Raw genomic sequence first — 20,394 nt, forward strand, 5'->3', positions numbered from 1 at the left:
TAATGGTATGAATAATGCGTTCAGCTTTACCGTTCTGAGGCGAAGTGTAAGGGCAGGACATGCGAAGATGAATGCCCTGAGTGAGGAAGAAGTGGCGAGTGCTCGAATTGTCGAACTCTTTCCCATTGTCGCACTGGACAGATTTGACACGTGTGTCAAACTGAGTGGAGGCGTGGGCGAGGAACTAGGCCAGCGTGCTGAAAGTGTCAGATTTGAGTCGTAGAGGAAATGTCCACAAGTAATGAGTGCAGTCATCAAGTATAACCAAGTAATATTTATAACCAGAAACACTGACAACCGGGGAGGTCCACAGATCACAGTGAATAAGATCAAACTTGCTAGACGCACGAGAGGTGGACGAATAAAAGGGCAATCGAACATGACGCCCTAACTGACAAGCATGACACAAATATGAACAATCACTAATATGACGCGAGGTGCTGGACGCAAGCTTGGACAACGCCTCATGGCCGGGGTGGCCAAGTCGCCGGTGCCACAGCAGGGAGGAGTCCTGGGTGACAAGGGAATGAGCTGGAGGTAGGCGCAGGGGGTATATTGGCCCGGAGCTATTGCACCTGACGATCTCGGTCCGGGAGGGAAGAACCTTCACAGAACAATCAGCGGGGTCAAACTCCACAGAACAATTATTATCGATAGTAAATTGGCAAACAGAGATGAGATTCTTAATAAGTTGTGGTGACACAAGAACATTATTAAGACGTAAAGAGGAGGACAACTCTGTGGAGCCAGTGACGGTGAGAGGCATGATAGAACCATTACCTACGACAATAGATGAAGGAGTAGGATACCGCAAAGGAAGAATATGTGAAAGAGAGGAGGACTGAGAGGTCATGTGGGATGTAGCACCTGAGTCGAAGTACCAGTCACTAGACGGAGGTGGAGTCAGGGACGTGGTACTGAAAGCGGAGGCAAGCGTCGTCGGATCCCAGGAGGGAAGGCCGGCCACGGGGTTGTAGTACCCGGGGGTGACCCAGTGTGCGGCGCCGTCGGGTGCAGCGGCAGCAGCCTGGCTGTGGGTGACGAGCGCCTGCTGCTGCTGCTGCGCGAGGAGCGCCTGTTGCTGTTGCGCCTGTAGATGAGGGGGCACCGGGATCGGCGCCAGCGGAGGGCGGGGGCCTCCGGGCCACATCTGGATGGTGCCCATCCAGGGATTGTAGTAGCTGGGCCAGCGTCCACCGAGAGTAGGTTGCTGCTGCTGCTGGCCGGTGGGCTGCGGCTGGTTGTGACCAGCAGAGGGGCGCGGCCCCTGGCCACCGCCACCGGCCGCCAGTGCTGCCATCGCCTTTGCCGCCGCTGCGCTTGTTGCGGCGATTGTTGGAGGACTTGGAGCCACCCCCAGCGCTATCGGAGCCCGAGCCGGAAGACACAGGGGCGGTGCTGTTCGCCGTAGAGGTAGCAGCGAGAGCGCTGGCGGGAGCATCCTTCCTGTTCTCCAAGGTGAGTTCCTCAAGGATGAGGTCGTCGCGTGCCTCCAGGAAGGAGGGGAAGGGACGTGTGCGACGGAGGAGGGTGCCGATGTGGCTGAAAAGCTCGTTGAGACCGCGAATGACGTTGAGGACAAGGGTCCGGTCAGTCACGGCCTCGCCGAGGGCGGTGAGATCGTCCGCCATCTTCTTCAACCGGCAACAGTAATCGGTGACGGAGAGGTCGCCCTGGACGAAGTTCCGAAAGCGCATCTCCAGGTGGATGGAGCGAGCCTCCCGGTTGCCGAGGGACTGAGACTCGACGGCAAGCCAAGCATGGCGTGCGGTGGAGCCTTGGGCAGAGATGATCTCCGCCAAGTCGTCGGTGAGGGTGGCGATGATCCAGGCCTTGACGACGCAGTCCATCCGATCCCAGGTAGGAGAGATAGGGACTGGAGGCTCCGCGTGGACATGATCCCGAAGGGAGAACTTGCCAAGGATGAGCAAGAACTGATCACGCCAGCAGTTGAAGTTGCCGGAGTCGACGTCAAGGACCGTGGTGACGTGATTGCGGATGTTGTTCACGGCGACGGCCTGGGAGTGGAGCTGCAGCAGAGCCACGGCCTCATGATGGAGGAGGGCGGTGCGCAGATCGGTATGAGGTGGAGGAGGGCCGCCAGGGGTCGCGCCAGAAGATTCTGGTGGCGCCATGGCGGCAGCAGCGGCCGCGCGTGCCTGGGCGGAGCTGGCGCACTGAGCGGCCTCGTCGCGGGCCCTCGCGGCGGCGGCGGCTTCCTCCTCGGCCTCCTAAGCGCGGGCAAGGGCTGCGTCCCGGGCGGCCACGCGTTCGCGCTCGATGCGCTGGGCATCGGCGGCGGCAGCGTTGGCGCGCTCCTCTGCGGTGCGCTGGGCGATGGCGTCGTCCTGGATGGTGGCAGAGGAGGCGTCGATGACCCTGGGAGAGGAGGGAGGGGTAGACGACATGGTGCAGGGGAGGGTGCAGAACAGCAAAGAGAAGCCGGCGCGGGGGAGGGTGGACCCGCGCGACGGAGTGTCGGCTGCGCGGAGGCAGCGGAAGAGAGGTCCCCTGACCTAGGCGTCAGATATCATGAGAGCAAATATGTCTCGGGATTGATAGATTGATTATCAAGAGTACAAGGTACAATATATATATATATAGGCAAGGATCCGGAGGGTTTATAGAAACACCCAATCAATGGTGATCCTTGCCTTATCAATCTAACTTAACCCCTAAGGCTCTGTTTGGTTGGGCTTTTGGCTTTGGCTTTTGGCCTCAAAAGCCAAAAGCCCAACCAAAGGGGCTGCTTTTGGAGGGTGCTTTTTCAGAAGCAGCTGCTTTTCCGTAGTTTATTTTTGAAAGCTGGGTTGACCCTGCTTTTGGCTTTTGGCTTTCTGCTTTTCGAAATTGGTGGAATAAAAAGCTCTTCCATAGTTGTTTCAAGAGAGATAAAGATAAAAGGTATATTTTATACTTGTTTAACCAAACAGCTTTCAGCTTTTCTACAGCTCACAGCCCACAGCAGCTTTCCCACAGCTCACAGCCCACAGCAGCTTTTTCCCACAGCCACAGCTCAACCAAACAGGGCCTAAGGCACTAGCCGCATGGGCCTTAACACCAGGCCCATAACAGCCCTATCAGGCGCCTATGCTAACAATGTTAGGAGAAATCTTATTGCTCAATACTTTAAAAAAATATTTTTTTGAACCAGGAAAACAGCAGGAGAAGCCTCCACTGTTAGATTTTATTAAAACACAAAAACAAACACTGAGCCAAACAAACGGAAAAAACTTGAGCTAAGCCCTAGCAAGGCTAGAACAAGAAGAAAAACAAAGGACCACTCAAGAATCAACCAATGATAGCTATCATAAATATCATTGTGTAGAATCCAATGATAGCTTATTACTTTATCTTGTGCATAGTTAACTAATATTCTAAGGACCCAGTAGGGTTAGTGTTAGACATTTAGGGTGTGTTTGGTTCCCAGCCACAACACGCCATGCCTAAACTGTGGCTACGCCACAAAAACAGAAGCTTCTGTTTGGTTGATAAGACTACTTAGGTAGCCACAGAAGATTGCAACGTAAACAGGTTGGATTCTCACCAAAGAGTGCGGCGTCCATTTTTGATGCCTCAGCTGCGGCGACGCCGCACATGCGGCGTGGTGTACGATGGCCGGTAACAAAACACGCTCATAGTTTTGGGTATTAGATTTCGTCTGGCCCATGCGCCTATATCATGGCCGGCCGGCCCACATACATGTTGCCAGAGTCCTAATCCGGCACACTGTAGATTGAGTTGTATTAGACTAGGAGTATCTGAGTACGGTTCTATTTCCATTAGCCGCCACACCTATATATACTTGTACCTTGTACACCTATATAATCAATCTACTATTCCCAACTTACATGATATCAAAGACACCGGATCAATCTGATCCTCTCCTTCCGCTGCCCTCTTCCGTACCCGGTATCCTGCGCTCCGCTTCCCCTTGTGTTGCAATGTCCCCATGGCCGGCAATCCCTCTGACTCTTTGGGAACCACCACCGAACCCAAGGCCGCCGCCGCCGCTGCTATGAGCACAAAGCCGTCGCCGCTGCCACCGCCGAGGCAGCCGCCGCTGCCAAGGAGAAGCTTGCGGCCGTGGCCTCTGCCCTTTCCGACGCCGCTGCCAGGGCTACCTGGACCCATGCAGATGGATGCGCTGGAGAAAGTCGAGACTGTCGAAGGCTCAGGATGCCACCGAGGCTTGCATGCGGGATGCCCTCAGCTCACCCGGACCCGTGCTCTGCCCTTGGCAATCTTGACAAGCTTGTGTAGGACCTTCATCCGCAGCCTGTGTAGGATCTTGGTAAGCCTGTGTAGGACCGTTCTCAACCTCATCCGCAGCTTGAACAAGAAGTATGCCGTCATTGGGATGCATCTGCAACGTTCGAGGCCGTTCCTGACCTTCCTTGCTGCCTGGAACGAACTTCTTCATGAGGATCTCAACATCGCCAAACACTCCTCCACCTTGTCAGACTTTGTTGCCACTACTGGTCGCCCCCATCAGCCACCCTCCAGTGCCCTGATTCTAGCAGCAGCAGCAACCTGCCTCGTGCACCGGGGGCGCCCTTCCGAAGAACTGCAGCGGCCAGCGCAATCAGCACAACTAGGAGCACCGCCCTGGTGGCCAGCAAGGCCAGTCCCAGGTTTGCTACTGCAGGCGCTGCTCCTCCTCCAGGCACAGGCATTGGCTATTCTCCTAGTCAGTCTAGCACAGGTGGCTGGCCCTCCTTCCACAACCCCTGGTCAGGGGCTATTCAGATCTGGCCTGGTCTACCCTGGTGCCTCTTCCTACTGGCCGGTCTTCTGGACAGCAGCCACAGTAGGCCTTCCTTGGCGGCACCCAGTAGCCTCTTCCTACTAGCTGGCTTTCTGGACAGCAGCCACTCGTTCTAACTTTTTCTCCTTTGTCTGCACCCAGTTTGGCATCACCATTAAGACAATGGCCAGGAGTTTGATAACTTTAGTGTGCGCGTGTTCTTCCTCTCCCGTGGCGTCCATCTCCACATGTCATGTCCCTACACCTCCTCCCAAAACGGTAAAGCCAAGCGCATCATCCGTTCCACAAAAAACATTGTTCGCTCTCTCTTGTTTCATGTCAGTATTCCCCCTCTTACTGGGTTGGAGCCCTCCACATCACCACCTATCGTCTTAACATCTTGCCTACCAAGTCGCTTGATTTCTCTACACCACATCACACCCTTCTTGGCACTCTACCATCCTATTCTCTCCTTTGTGTCTTCGGTTGCAAGTGTCATCCTAACCTTTCTGCCACCGCTTCTCACAAGCTTGCCCCTCTTTCCGTCCTCTGTGTTTTTCTGGGATATTCTGCTCATTGTCTCACCAGTGTGTTCACTTTCAGTCAAATCGTATCATTGTCTCTCGCCACGTCATCTTTGATGAGGCCTCTTTTCCCTTTGCCGAGCAGCAAACCACTCCCACCCCAGCGGATTTCGAGTTCCTCGATGATTACACTAACCCTGTGCTTGGCCCCCTCTTAGCTTGCGCAGCTGGTCAGATGGGTTGTCTTCCCTCCTGTGACTTCCGCTTCATCTACTCTGGGTGACCAGCTTTGGCTCCCACCTCGCCGATGTCATCTCCTTCCCTGGAAACTGTGCCAGCTCCTCAGCTTCCTCATGGTGCAGTTCCTGTCCCCCCCCCCCCCCAGTAGCCAATCAGCATTGCCATGATCACCTGTGGCAAGCTCGGGTTCCGTCAGCCTGCGCTCTACCATGCCGTGCTGCTGTTCCTGGTGCCTCCAAGCTATCCTGCTGCTCTTGTCGATGCCAACCCCAATTGGCGGGCTACCATGGAAGATAAATTCTCCTCCTTTCTGGAGAATAACACATGGGATCTTGTTCCCCCGTCCTCCCACAGCCAATCTGGTGACCAGAAAGTGGATCTTCAAGCATAAATTCAAGGCAGATGGTTCACTTGAACATTATAAGGCATGATGGGTTCTTCAGGGAAACTCTGTGCCCCGGGATTGACTTCAATGAGACTTTTAGCCCAGTTGTGAAGCCTGCGACCATGCACACTGTATTCTCTCTTGCTGTCTCTCAAACTGGCCCATTCATCAGCTCGACATCAAGAATCCTTTTCTTCATGGGGTTTTGACAGAGACAGTTTATTGTTCCCAGTCTCCTGGATTTGAGGATTCTGCACATGCTGATTATGTCTGCTGGCTGAATCGTTCTCTTTAGGAACCCAGGGCTTGGTACAGTCGCTTCGCTTCACACTTATTCCAGCTTGGTTTTGTGGAGTCCAAACCAGACACATCTCTGTTCATTTATCATCATGGTGATTTCACGGTTTACGTCCTACTCTATGTGGATGATATTATTCTTACAGCTTCCTCGGTTGCTCTACTTCGTCGCACTATTGCATCCCTCTTCTTTCCAGCAGCAGTATATGGTTGAGATTCTGGAACGTGCTGGCATGGCAGACTGCAAGCCATGCTTGACACTTGTTGATTTGAATCCGAAGCACTCTGCAGCCGATGGTGCTCCTGTTTCGGATCACTCTGACTATCGCAGCCTTGCTGGTGCTCTGCAATATCTCACCTTTACTATACGCCGTCCAACCGGTCTGTCTTCGTATGCATGATCTAGAGGCGGAGCTTGATCAAGAAATCAGGAGGGGCCAGTCTGTGTAATTATGCTGTAAACAACAATTAACAGTACCACATTTACTGTTTACTCAGTGCAAATCATGTTTGACAGGAGGGGCCATGGCCCACCTTTGCAGGGCCGTCTCGACCAAAACTGAGGCCCTGTGCAAAGTCTAAAACGGGGCTTCACAGGTTAGCAAAATAGGGCCATAAATCTTCATTAGTCCTTTGCATAATCTTCATTGGTATATATCATTAGTCCTCACTAATTACTAGAAATTATAAGTAAATAAATCTTCTCAATCAATTGTAGATTGTTTTTCTCAAATACATTTCTTGATTATCTAATGTCATCTCTTGATTGTCTAATATTAAGTGTCTAAATAAAGTAAATATGATGTGAGTCTCCTTTTATCTTTAATTTAGACATTTAATATTACAGGATACACATGTATACAAAAGATGAAAAGAACAAAATTTAGAGACATACGGCACATATACATCAAATGCACGTGTACTGATTTAATAATGAGTAGAATTTTAGAAAAGAAAAAAGAAAATTACCTTGCTCGCTAACTTGCCACAACCAATCATGATCAGGCTTCCTTCCGTCTTGGCTGCTCCCAACTTCATGTACCATTCAAAACGCTCGTCAATTAGCACGGCCTCTCGTGGGCCTCGTGGCTTCGACATCTGCCGCGGCGCCGCCGCTCAGCCGCTGAAGTGCGGCAAGTGCGAAATTCCTAGGGCTGAGTCGACGAGACGACTCGCGAGCCACGATTCGTCGGGAAGAACGAAGGCACGCACCATCGGGAGGAAGTCGAATAGACGCAATTGTTGTTTTCTATACGCATCAATGGAACTTGGGCCAAAAAAAACAGAGACAGCCTATATACTATTGGGCTATGGGCTGTACACAAGATATTGGGGGCCCTGTGCGGTCCCACCGGCCACACTTGCCCAGGGATGGGCATGCACCTTTGTCTGAACTAAGCTCCGCCCCTGGCATGATCCAAGGGAGCCACACCTTGCAGCTCTGAAGCACAAACTCCGTTACGTCCACAGCACTCTAGATTTGGGACTGGTTGTATGACCTTGCTCTCAGTCTGACTTGGTGGCATACTTCGTTCAGTCTTTGACGCAGATTGGGCCTATTGTCCTGATACACACAAGTCCACATCGGGCTATGCTGTGTTCCTCAGTGATAATCTCATCTCTTGGTCGGCCAAGCGACATACAACTGTTTCTCGTTCCAGTGTCGAGGCAGAGTACTGTGTTGTTGCAAATGCTATTGATGACAACTCTTGCTCAAGCTGCATACTCCCTTGCACCGAGCTACACTGGTGTATTGCGACAACATCAGTACTGTCTACATGTCTTCGAATCCCGTTCAGCACCAGGAGCCAAACATGTGGAGATCGATCTTCATTTTGTTCACGAGCATGTTGCTCTTGGTGCTGTTAGGTTTCATGTGCCAACTAGATGAACCCAAAACCTTAAGCCATTGGGAAGAGGTGGGCAATCCACCACTTCCAACACTCCCACTCACGTGCAGCCACGTACAATGCGCAAACATGGAAATAAAGGAGCGGAGGACTTAAATGATGCCTCTACCAGGATTCGAACTCGAGATCTCTAGCTTTGATACCATGTTAGGTTTCATGCACCAACCAGATGAACCCAAAAACTTAAGCCATTGGGAAGAGGTGGGCAATCCACTTATACACTTCAATAGGTGCCAAAGGGTTGCCTTCTACGGTGTTCACGGAGAACGTTCGACCCATTGATGATCCGATTGCGGGGGCATGTTAGACATATAGTTTTGGGTATAGATTGTCTTGGCCCATGTGCCTATATACGTGTTGCCTTAGAGTCCTAATCCGGCACACCTGTAGATTGAGTTGTATTAGGGTAGGAGTATCAGAGCATGGTTCTGTTTCCATAAGCTGCCCCTACTCACACCTATATATACTTGTACACCTCTATAATCAATCTATTATTCCCAACTTACATTACGCACTATAAATTGCACTTTGATGGTTAAAATAATGGTCATTGGCTTTGACTGCTGACTTGCTGTTCTGCAGGGTGTTTAGCACGAAATGTGCTTGAAGCTAAGAGACAGATAGCTGCAGCTGTTTCAGTTGAAAGATATGCTAGAAGATGGTTGTGTCGTTGTGCATATTTGCATCTTCGTTCTGCTTCTCTTGTGATCCAGTCTGGGATTCGCTATATCTTAGCAGTTCAGAGGTTGCTACACTTAAAGAATGCTAAAGCTTCTACTGTTATCCAGGTCTTTCTCATCTTTGATTCTTGTAAACTCTAGTTGTTTCTTAATCTCTTTCTCTCTCATTAGTTTTAACTTGTCAAGTCATGGAATTGTTTCATTGGATCGAGATTGTAATTGCCATTTGTAAATCTCAAGTAATATTGTATCCATAAACTTTTCTGGTTTGATCTTTGTTCATAAAGATGATGTATACTGACCAACACTGTTAATTTAATATATAGGCTTGGTGGAGGATGCAGAAGCTCCATTATTTCCATCAGCAATATCGACGGGCAACAGTTCTCATCCAGTGTTGTTGGAGACAGAAGCTTGCTAAAAGGGCATTGGGGAACCTTAAACATGTATGAACAACAGCAACTATCTGCAGTCCAATGTGTCTTAAAGCATCCAATTTGAACCCTGAAAATAACAACTAAATTTTTGGAAGCTTCCTAAATTTTGTTCTAAATAAAAAGATAGTCTTCGTAAATTTTACCTGTTGATAGTTTGGTTGCTGCTAGAGGTAAGCATAAGGTTCCAACAAACGGTGCCCACAAGACGTGACAATCAATTTCACAATTGAATATATTCATTTTCCTTGTTCTTTGCAAGATATTAATATTTACTGCCATAAATAGTTCTATAAGGAATGAAGTGGTGAATGATGATTCCTGTCTTATTCCATTTATGAAGTCCCAACCTGAAATTTTGCATATGATGATACCAATTTCTGCATGCTTAATACAAATCCTTTCCATTGCTAATAACTACACTGTAACTATCTCATTTTTTTGTCCTAGATGTGATATAACACGTGTTAACTTTTCATTAGTCTGCAATCTTGTGAAGTATGTTGCACACTGTTCACCAAAAGCTCCAGGTCTTGGGTGACTGGTTGATGCATGAATCTCAGTGTGGTATTAGAGCCAAAGTTCTTGAGTTATAGTATCGCCTAACACAATTTTCTTCTAAATAAATAGTTATGACAGCCTGCTTCAACTTTGATGAAGACTTGATATGACTTACTCCCTCCGTTCCAAATTATAAGTTGCTTTGTCTTTTTTTGTACGTCCATTTTGCAATGCATCTAGATATAATAATATGTCTGCATACATAGCAAAATGGATGAACCAAAAAAGTCAAAGCAACTTATAATTTGGAACAGATGGAGTAGTAACTAGAAGTGTTGTATGTTATGTCTTTCCTCCACAGATAAAGAATTTAAGTAAGATGGTTGGTGCATGGAAGTCGGACTCAATAAGTTAGTTTTCTGTATGATTAAATTCGAAAGGCATTCTTCTGGTACACTATTCCATAGTTCATCGCATTTATCTTTCTTGTGATAAATTTATCTTGTATTATTGATGATTCACATGTCATGCAGTGTAATTAGGTAGTGTGTTGGTATTCTAATTATGTATTATGTTGATATTTTAGTTCAATTTGCTTCAAGTACTGAACTTCTTCATTTTCAAGGCTGCTTATGAAACTGGAGCTTTACGTGAAGCTAAAGGCAAACTCGAGAAGAGCTTAGAAGATCTTACTTTGCGATTCACGTTAGAGAGGAGGCAAAGGGTATGCTTCTGTATGATATAGATCTTCTAATGTAAACATTTTCAAAGATGAAGTGCTTTTCCTTATCTAGTATGACCTAGAAGGACATTCACTCTAAGGGTTTGGTGGGGAACAATTAGCAGCAATGCATCTAAAGTAGTTTAACATCATCTATATGTTTTCTCCATACTTCTCAACAGCCCAGTTAAGCACTCAATTATTTGTATATTAATTGCTTTTTGTTACAGTATCAGTTATATAATTATGTGTGTGTGTGTGTGTACACAGCTTGCTACTGAAGAGTCTAAGGCATTGGAGATATCTAAGCTTCTCAAAATATTGGATTCAGTGAAGTTAGAATTAGAGGCATCAAATGAAGAAAATAAAAACAGTTGCAAGAAAATTGCCTCACTCCAACATCAGCTAGATTTATCATCCAAGGATCAAGAAGCTCAGCAAAACAGTCTTTCTCAGATAGAAGAAGTGAAGAGGGAGAATATTTTACTGAAGGTGTTCCCCACCTGTAAATTTTAAATTTAGTCCAATATCCCCACTTCGAGTTCAATTTGGATTCAATATTCCATGCCACTTTCAAAATCTTATGTTTATGCCTCTCATATTTTTATCTCTCATCAATACTCTAGTTTGTGGTTTGTCTTAGTTTGTGCTTGGTCTAAGCGATCCTTAATTAATTCCAGTGTCTATTATGTTAATTTTGATAGGTTGATTAAATCTGTGTTCTAGATTTGTCAAACCTTTTCTGTAATGCAGGCAAAGAACACAGAAATGGAACAAGAGCTCTTAAAAGCTCAAAAATGTAGCCATGATAATATGGACAAGCTGCACGATGTGGAAAAGAACTATGGGCATCTCCGGGATAACTTGAAAAAGTAAGTTTTTTTTTTACAGTAACATCATAGAGCTCCAGAGTTTTTACTAAATAATTTGCACGCTTTTTTCCAGCTTGGAGGATAAGATCTCAAATTTAGAAGATGAGAATCATTTATTGAGACAGAAGGCCTTGAATTTATCTCCTAGGCACAGCCGAACTGGGGTATATCTTATTCATTCTAGAAAGACATCTTTTTCTTTTAGTGTCCGCATGTAGTGTGTTCAGTTAAGAATTATTATGTTCTAATGAATGCTCTTATATTTGTTCATAGAGTTATCATTGCGGTTCTTCACCATGCAGTCCAAGACCATTCTTTGTAAGACATGCGACCTCACTGTCATTTTCATTGTAGATCCATCTGAGTTATGATAAATGAAATATTGTCTCCCTTCAGGAATCTTCACCTGTGAAACTTGCACCTCTCCCACATAACCAGACAGAATCAAGAAGGTCGAGGATGAATTCTGATAGATATGAGGTTAAATATATCTTTCTCTAAATATTAAAAAGAACATCGTTTTATGTACATGTTCTTTCTAGATTTTAGTCATCTCCAGGATGATTTTTTTCGTATTAAGTTAAGCATACTCAATTTTTTTCTTGGGGCACTTTCAGGATTATCATGATGTGCTCCAACGGTGCATCAAAGATGATATGGGATTCAAGAAGGGAAAACCAGTTGCAGCCTGTATCATTTACAAATGCCTTCTCCATTGGGGAGTATTCGAGGCTGAAAGAACAACTATTTTTGACTTCATAATTCACACAATCAATACCACTCTGAAGGTTAGGATCCTGTTCTTTTTCCTTAGCCATGTGACTAAGGTGCGCTCATTATTGGTATCAACATGTTGCTTTTCAGGCAGAAAACGAGAATGACATTTTGCCCTACTGGCTAGCCAATGGTTCTACCCTTCTATGCATGTTGCAAAGAAACTTAAGGTCAAAAGGATTCATCATGGCACCCTCTCGATCGTCTTCAGATACTCACTTAAATGAAAAGGCAAATGAAGTGAGTTCCAACCCATCAACGTATTCACTTTTCAGCTTGCACTTACAGGTCTCTTTTGTCCGTGCATTTGGATTTAAGATTCAATTTATCTCTAGCGGTAACAGGTTTACATTGGTCCTGGTCAGTCTGATGCGACTAATAGGGCCTGTTTGGCAGAGCTCCCAGAGCAGCTTGCTGAATCCAGGAGGAGCTCTGCCAAACAGTTTACTGAGCTGGTTCTGTGAAGTGAACCTCTGAAATGAACGGCTGGGAGCTGAAAAAGTAGCTTCTCTTGATTTACCCCATGCACAGCCATTGTATGCATAGAGTTTATCCTAGAGAATCATAGAGAAACATTTATATTTTCTCTTAGAGAATCAGATTCCACAGAGTTCTACCAAACAGGCCCATAGTAGCTTACTTTTTCTGAAACGAGATCTTTGAAAGTTGCAGCTGTGTCTAGCAGTTCCCAGAAGAAACCTGAATTCTGTTCAGAACATGTCAATAGAGCCAATGGTGGACTTTGGGTTTTTTTATAGAATACATATTGTTACATATCTGATAAAACACATACCATGGCCATCTATCATTGATTTTGTAAACATTCTTACAGGCATTCCGGTCTCCTTTAAGAGCCTTTGGACAACAAACAAGCATGTCACACATTGATGCTCGATACCCAGCCATGCTATTTAAGCAACAACTAACTGCTTCCTTGGAGAAGATCTTTGGCTTAATTCGTGACAATCTAAAGAAAGAGATATCACCTCTTTTAAGCCTTTGCATTCAGGTATGTGATCTAACAGCTCCAGTTTCTTGCTGATTTCATCCAGCACAAACTTTATGGAAATTCTATGCTGGAGGCTGCACAATTTTGATCAGTTCATATTTGGAAGCAACGGCTTCAACTTTCTATTATCTTGATAAAAAGGCACCAAAACTTGCTCGAGGAGGCAGTGGAAGGAGGTCAAGGTCACCTGATGTAGCCTTGCAGCAACCGATAAGTAGTCATTGGGATCGGATTGTAAAATTTTTGGACTCATTGATGGATAGACTACATAAAAATTTTGTGAGTTACTCCATACAAACTTGCAAACATTCTATCAGCAAATTCCATTGGTGGCAACTAATGTTACATGATTTTTCCAGTTGTTATCATAACTTCACAGTCATGCAAGTGTACTTGGGAGTTGATACTTAAGTAATTCCTATATCCTTTGAAGTAGCTAATAGATAGTTAGGAGTCCATATATATAACATATACCATAACCAACTTGCCATGCTTGGAGTATGTTTAGTTTTGAATCTGGACCCTGAGTATGCTCTGAGTATGTTTAGTTTTGAATCTGGACCCTGAGTATGCTCTGAGTATGTTCACATGATTGTGCAATCGATCTTCCATTCAATAGATAGAATTCTAATGTGGTTCAGTATCATATGCTAGCTGGAACTTAAGTCCAAGGGTTCATCATGCATGATCTAGAGCAAAATTTGCATCCTAAGATTGGTAAATGAACTGTAAGAAAAAGAATCCAATCTGGCTGTATTCTGGTCCGCTAACTGTTTTGAGGGTTTCTTGTCGAGTGGTCATTTTGGGAATAAGAAAGGTGCTCCATTTGATTAATGTTTGTTGAATGAACAGAATATGTGCTTTTCAAAACCCCATTTGCGTGGAAGCAAAATGCTAGAGAAGCTTGGGTCCAATTTTTTATGTGAACTTAACGGTCTCTTTTGCACCTGTCCATTGCTATTATATTTTTAGGAAACCCACATTTCTTAACTCAGTAGTTTGTATTCTTTATGATCTATTCACTCTTAACTGATCTTCAGATCAAATCTTCATACAGGTGCCTTCTTTTTTCACCCGCAAGCTAGTAACTCAAGTTTTCTCCTTCATTAATGTGCAGTTGTTCAATAGGTCAGGCTGTGCATATCAATTATATTTCAGAAAAAAAACATTCAGGTTTACAAACTTTTGATTTAGTTTTCCTTTTTCTAATCTGCAGTATGCTCCTACGACGAGAATGTTGCACATTTTCAAATGGAGAATATGTGAAATCTGGGCTTTGTGTGCTGGAGAAATGGATTGTGGACACTGAAGAGGTTCGCTGCAGGCCTTTCTCTCATTTGTATCTTGATCAGCATTCAACAGTGCACCTATTCTTTTCTACGTTGTAGCATGCAGGTGCTGCTTGGGATGAGCTGCAGTTCATTAGGCAAGCGGTTGACTTTCTGGTAAAACTCAGTATAATTCATTCATTCTAGATAGCTAGATTTTGTTGTTGTTTTTATGTTTTCTTCTCATACACTGCATGTACTGCAGATCATTCCACAGAAAAGCAAAAAGACCCTTGAGCAGATTAAGAAAAATATTTGCCCGGTATGGACAAATTTCAATAGTGCTATTCCTATATGGTACAAGTTAGGCATTGATAGAATTATCCTTCCAACAATTGAAAACCCTTCTTGATTCAATGATTTCTCCTAGGCATTAAGTGTGAGACAGATATATCGTCTATGTACGATGTACTGGGATGACAAATATGGTACTCATAGTGTATCAGCTGAGGTACATTCTCATCTTCTCTTCTGTGACATGCAGTCATGTTTCTTGCTTTCATCTAACTCAGTGTTCTTTGCAGGTTGTTGCCAGAATGAGGGACATGGTGAGTAATGACATGCAAAATCCTGTCTCTAATTCATTTCTTCTAGATGATGACTTAAGGTTAGTTGTCCCTGGATCAGTTCATGAACTTATATATTGTTCTGTCTTAATCTTTTGCATGATTCATGCACTCAAAACTTACATCTAGTCAATCCTTCCTAATTTCCAATTGCAGCATTCCTTTCACGACTGAGGAAATCGCAGAGGAAGTACCAGATGTTGACATGTCAAACATCGAAATGCCCTCATCTCTTCGTCATGTTCACTCTGCTCAGTTCTTGACGCAGCACCTTCAGCCATCTTATTTGTCTCGATGAATTGCCTAGGTTTGCTTTGGTAACAAATAGTGATGCTGCGGTAGTGAACTTAGAGGATTTGATAGGTCAGTGATAACTATAACCCATCCTTTTTCATTCAATCGGTGCTAATATTCATTCCACCATATGCTTTTTTGTTTTTATTTTTGCTCCAAGTGTTGAAGTAGACTACATTCTTTATAGGTTGCTGTCAAATCTAAGATCCATTCTCTTTAGTCATCATTATGCTAAAGTCCTTTATATTACTAAAACTGGAATATATCTGTGGTATCTTTCCTTATCCTTGACCTGGACATTGCATAAGTTTGATAGGTCTGACAAAGTTCATATTATAAAGATGACAACAGAAGTATAGTGGTAAAGGCACAAAAGTATCATGATTTTCTTGAAGTATAAATTTTGTGTTGGCCAAAGTATGTGGATTGTGAACACACGTAATTTTAATTTAGAGTACGCGAGACCATTGTATGTGTTGGTAATTCTTACCTGGCATAAAGCACCCATGACGTAGCAAATGAGAGTTACTAGCAAACATGCACATATGTTGCATGGACTCCATAATTTGTTGCATGGTGATTTGAACAATTTATGGCTTAGAGATTTACTCAACTGATCATGGGGGTGTTCGCTTGAGCTTTAAGTCGTAGCCGCTTTTCAAGTTTTATCTGCAGTACTGGTAAACAATACTTTGTGAGATAAACAGCCACAGCCACAGCAGAATTTGTTACCGTTGCTTGACATATCTTGGAATCTAACTTGGTATTATTGTTAGATGTGAGTTGTTCTAATTTGTATGAGTATGGATTGTGAGTCTGGGTCGCATGGGATATAGAAGATGTGGGTGCATTGTGGAAAGTAAAAAAAAGACTGATAGAAGAATACAGGACAGGGTGTGAGAGCTTTGTGGGAAGGAAAAAAAATGCATGGAAGGGTCCTTTGCCTTTAATATTAACTTATTAAGTATATCAAAAAGAAACAGATCAAGTGATGTTTACTAGATGAGCTCTCAGCTTGAGCATCGAGGCCCTTTTGTTCTTGTAAATTGAAATATATTAAATTGCAGCTAGACGGTGACAATGACACGGCAGCGATGTCACTCTCTAGCTTGTCCATATGACCAACAATGTACGACAACATATGTCAATCAAACTTCTAAAGTCGTTATACACAGACAATAGCGCGAGTCCGAGACGTAGAGACTGTAGACCAAGTGGATCAGATGTAACTAACGTCAGTTAGACATTAATACTCTTCTAAATAGTGAGTGGATAGCTACTGGCTTCTGCCTAGCTTAAAATCGTTTTCTTTAAGGAAGCTCCAGCGCCTGGGCGGTTACCGCCCGGATGGTTTAACTCCCTGCAAAACATTACTAATATGTTACGTGTGTTGCGTAATACCGTTTAATCTTCAAATGTAGAAAAAAGAAAAATAAAAACTTCTACCGAAACATTGCCACCAAATTTGCAGCATATAAAACCATCTTATGCAACATCACAAACTGCCTAGTGCAATATGTAAAAGATCATGTACTGCAACATCAAAACTATCCACTACAACGTCACAAATTCGACAATGGAAAGCATATCTCAAGCTAGATAATCTCGTGCAACATAAAACAAGATCATGTATTGTAAGCAAGATCACAAACTATCTACTGCAATATCACAAAATCAACATGAAAATGAAACATCTCGATCGAATCACTTTTCATTGTTGCATCATTTGGAAAAGGTAATGCCGACACCTAAATTCACTTGTGATAACACAGAGAAATGGCTCAAACTCATAGGTTGCTGCAACACTGGGAGAAAAAGGTGACACAACATCAAAACTTAGTTTTTGCAACACATGAATAATTTATTGCAACGTTCAAAAATCATATGTTGCAACATCCCAAATGTCTCATGCAACATAGAGAAACAATGAATACAACATCATAAATCAGTTACCGCAACATCTCGACCATGCAGGCTTGGATGTGCAACAATGAGGAGATGGGTTTGATGGTGGAAGTTTCAGTTCCAACTACAAGTCCTAACTTGCCACCGTCGAGCTTGAAGTGACCAGGCTTTCTAAAATCTTCTACTCTAACTTGTCCTTTATTTCCTTCTTAACAAAACATATGCAAAGATAATCAATCTAATGTGCAACTAAGGTTTTGTTAAGTGTTGCTATCTCTACTAAAAATGAGTTATGCAACTGAAAGCCCTGTGTTTGGTTTTGGTAATTGAATAACAACCAGTGGACTAATGCTTTCAAAGAGTTGTGATTGAGTTAGGGTTGACACTAAGGTGGTGAGCAAGGCTAGGAGATGGATGAAGGGTGATCACTCCATATGGAGCAAGCTCACACTTGTTGATAAGATGAAGAGGTGAAAACAAGCTCAAAGACAAAGGTATATGCTAGGGGTTTTCATTTCACTGGCTGAGACGCAATAGAGTGAGTGGTAAGATTTAGGATAGATAATCATACTACTAAGAGGGGAACTCTAAAGCAAAATGGTTATGTAAGTGCCACTAGGTGTGAACTAACTTTGCACATGTATTAGACCAGTGACGTGGTGAGGTGCAAAGTAAAAAATGTTTTTGAAAAGCAAACTTAGTGCCTAAGGTGAAGATGTTCATGTTTGAACATAAATTTGGAGGAATTTGTTAGAGGAAAACACTGTTCCGGATGAAAAAAGAAGCGGATCAAGCCGGGTTTAAGGGCACGCACGTGCCCTTAAACCCGGCTTGATCCGCTTCTTTTTTCATCTGGAACAGTGTTTTCCTCTCACAAATTCCTCCAGATTTATCCAGATTCCTCCAGAATTCCTCCAAGCGAACAGGGCCATTAGAGTTAGCAGATTCTAGTCACTTGTGCGTTTGTTACTTAGTGCAAATTTTTCTGCAACACCGGAAATTCTGTTGTGTAGTCACCGGAGGAAAAGAGGTGTTGCGTGAGGAGTTAACTGTGCATCGAGGTACTCACCGGAAATGCTTAGTGGTACCCCCACTCGCCGCACCGGATAAAGCGGCAGAGTTAGTAGGGTGCGGGAGATTTTAACTACGGCACTGGAAATCCGGTGGGGGCCACCGGGCTTATCCAGTGACCATGGACCTCTCAGGTGGATGAGGAGAGTTTTTTGCATCACCAAAAATGTCTGGCGTGCCACACCCACACCGGAGAGGCACTGGACGGTGGCGGACCTAGAATTTTATTACAAGGTAGGTCGTAAAATTTTTTCTTATGCAATTCAGTAAATCATATTCTAACTCGCCGCGTACATTAAATAACACGATAAGCCTTAGATTTAAAGATTAAGCTAGAAACGACGATAAATCTTGATATAAACAGTTCAAATGAAATACAAATAGTTTGAAATATAGCCATAGAAGAGACTCACAGGTCACAGGATATGAATGTTGATGGATTGGCGCTAATTATTGGTGTGTTGAACGAACCCTGGAACTGAAATACAAACAAATCATTAATCATTAATAAATAAAAGTATGTAGAACTGTAGGTACACAAGTTTTTTGCAAATATAAGAAAATCAATCTTAATTCTTAAACCTGCAACTCGAAGCAACGGGCCGTAAGCCGTCTGGCGTCTGCGGTCTGCCCTCTACCGTGGCGGCGTGGCCTTCGTCGGGCACTCGGGCCTAGCAGCTAGTGCCCCAGCAGCCCAGCTCGCCGCGGAGCCGCGGCATGGAGCGGCCGGTCCGCTCGGCCGCAGTCGACGCCGCGACGCGAGCGCCGAGGACCCCGCGCCGCCGTAGCAGTGAAGCTCCGTGTCTCCGTGAGGCGAGGCGCGCGACCGCGAGTTTGTGGCCAGGGCGGCGTGGCCGCCGCCGCGCGAGTGCCGGCGTGCCGCGTGGGGTAGCGTTCATGTTCGTTCTCGACGACTCGACTTTGTTGGACTTGGAATAGACCGTCGCGTGTGCGAGGCGCGAGGCGGAGTTACACTGCGCGTGGTGGTATGACAAGATGCTAGACAGGATTTTAGTAGTAGATACTCGTCTCGATCACATAAGGATGGGTTCATAATCTTTCTCGCCTAGTGAGATATTTATCATATTTGCTTGGCTGACAAGTCATGACTAAAAATACCGTTGGCTAATTTATTGTGAGAGAAAAATATTGTTTGTTGGCTAAAAAAGTACGGCTTATAAGCCAAACGAACATGACGATTACGTACAGCCACAGGCCTATATGGATAGGTTTGATCTCGCATCCCATTAGATAGAAGTATAATGTGGGGCGCCCAGCACGATTCTTTATCTAAATCGAGTGTCATCCACTTGACGTGCTCAATTTAAGCAAAACAACATCGCGAAGCCCTTAGGAGCGCACTAGGCAACTTCTCTTCAGGATCAGGTTGAGTGGTACGTAATAGTTCACATACCAAACTAACAAGGGCTAATAAATAATGCTCAAATAACTTATACTAAAAATCTTATAAGATAGAGTTTACATAAATTATGCGATCCGGTCCAACCAATGGACAAGATCCAGAATCCATTCTAAAGTAATCACTCAAGGTCACTCGAACAAGACTACGGAGTTAATGTGTAGCATACTCGGGGTCGTCCTTCCCTGACACTACTAGGCAGCGGTGATGGAGACTTGACCTCCATCGGTCTAGCCGTTCCTGCAAAATAACTTAACGGCTGCACCATGAGTACATTGCGTATTCGCAGAACTTAATTCCAACATATAGTATTTGGTGGATGCATAAGGGAGTTATTAGGTATTTGTATGAGTGCGGAAAACAATGATGTTCATTAAGATTATGACATGCTATGCTCAACATAGAAGTAAAGGTATTCATCATTATAACAAAGTGCTCATAGTCCATTGTTCATGCTACCATGGGTATAGAAAGAAAGAACAACTGATTAGTTCCGTCCCGAGGGACTTCAGACTTTCAAGACTCTACAGAGGTGTACAACTGTACCCACACGGAGAAATGGGACGAACCTCCATATCTTGTACACCAGAGATAAGGGTTGCCTCATATCTCCAACCTTTCCCTAATCCGGTCCGAGTTTCCGACGAAAGGTTCAAGCGGTTACCCGATCAATGCCCTGAACATTCTCGACCGACGCCAACCCCCTTCCTAGTTTC

At 44.6% G+C, this 20,394-nt stretch overlaps 1 protein-coding gene and 1 long non-coding RNA gene across 7 annotated transcripts in view; one reads left to right on the forward strand and one right to left on the reverse strand.

Annotated features, from left to right (window-relative positions):
- The window catches only part of LOC136526220 (protein OPAQUE1-like), a 40,219-nt gene extending 24,266 nt beyond the window's left edge, over positions 1-15,953 (forward strand). For 3 of the 6 annotated variants that reach the window (XM_066518964.1, XM_066518979.1, XM_066518972.1), the window contains 19 exons: positions 8,686-8,891; positions 9,110-9,229; positions 10,344-10,442; positions 10,710-10,931; positions 11,193-11,311; positions 11,385-11,475; positions 11,585-11,629; positions 11,708-11,791; positions 11,929-12,099; positions 12,176-12,373; positions 12,918-13,094; positions 13,236-13,373; positions 14,152-14,222; positions 14,311-14,407; positions 14,483-14,539; positions 14,628-14,684; positions 14,793-14,873; positions 14,947-15,029; positions 15,145-15,953. In XM_066518964.1, coding sequence (XP_066375061.1) covers positions 8,686-8,891; positions 9,110-9,229; positions 10,344-10,442; positions 10,710-10,931; positions 11,193-11,311; positions 11,385-11,475; positions 11,585-11,629; positions 11,708-11,791; positions 11,929-12,099; positions 12,176-12,373; positions 12,918-13,094; positions 13,236-13,373; positions 14,152-14,222; positions 14,311-14,407; positions 14,483-14,539; positions 14,628-14,684; positions 14,793-14,873; positions 14,947-15,029; positions 15,145-15,286 — 2,258 coding nt within the window. In that variant the 3' untranslated portion in view covers positions 15,287-15,953. Of the gene's footprint in view, positions 1-8,685; positions 8,892-9,109; positions 9,230-10,343; positions 10,443-10,709; positions 10,932-11,192; positions 11,312-11,384; positions 11,476-11,584; positions 11,630-11,707; positions 11,792-11,928; positions 12,100-12,175; positions 12,374-12,917; positions 13,095-13,235; positions 13,374-14,134; positions 14,223-14,310; positions 14,408-14,482; positions 14,540-14,627; positions 14,685-14,792; positions 14,874-14,946; positions 15,030-15,144 lie in introns of those variants that run through there. The other 3 variants (XM_066518969.1, XR_010776534.1, XM_066518983.1) reach the window with 3 other exon arrangements.
- A 15-nt stretch (positions 15,954-15,968) lies between these two features.
- LOC136526258 (uncharacterized) lies at positions 15,969-19,175 on the reverse strand. Its single transcript, XR_010776535.1, has 3 exons — positions 18,841-19,175; positions 18,672-18,736; positions 15,969-16,642 (listed from the first exon to the last, which is right to left on the reverse strand). It is a non-coding gene; the product is annotated as an uncharacterized lncRNA (long non-coding RNA).
- Between the last annotated feature and the right edge of the window lie 1,219 nt (positions 19,176-20,394).

Source organism: Miscanthus floridulus, chromosome 2 (genome assembly GCF_019320115.1).
Source record: "Miscanthus floridulus cultivar M001 chromosome 2, ASM1932011v1, whole genome shotgun sequence".
In the NCBI taxonomy this organism is placed as follows: domain Eukaryota; kingdom Viridiplantae; phylum Streptophyta; class Magnoliopsida; order Poales; family Poaceae; genus Miscanthus; species Miscanthus floridulus.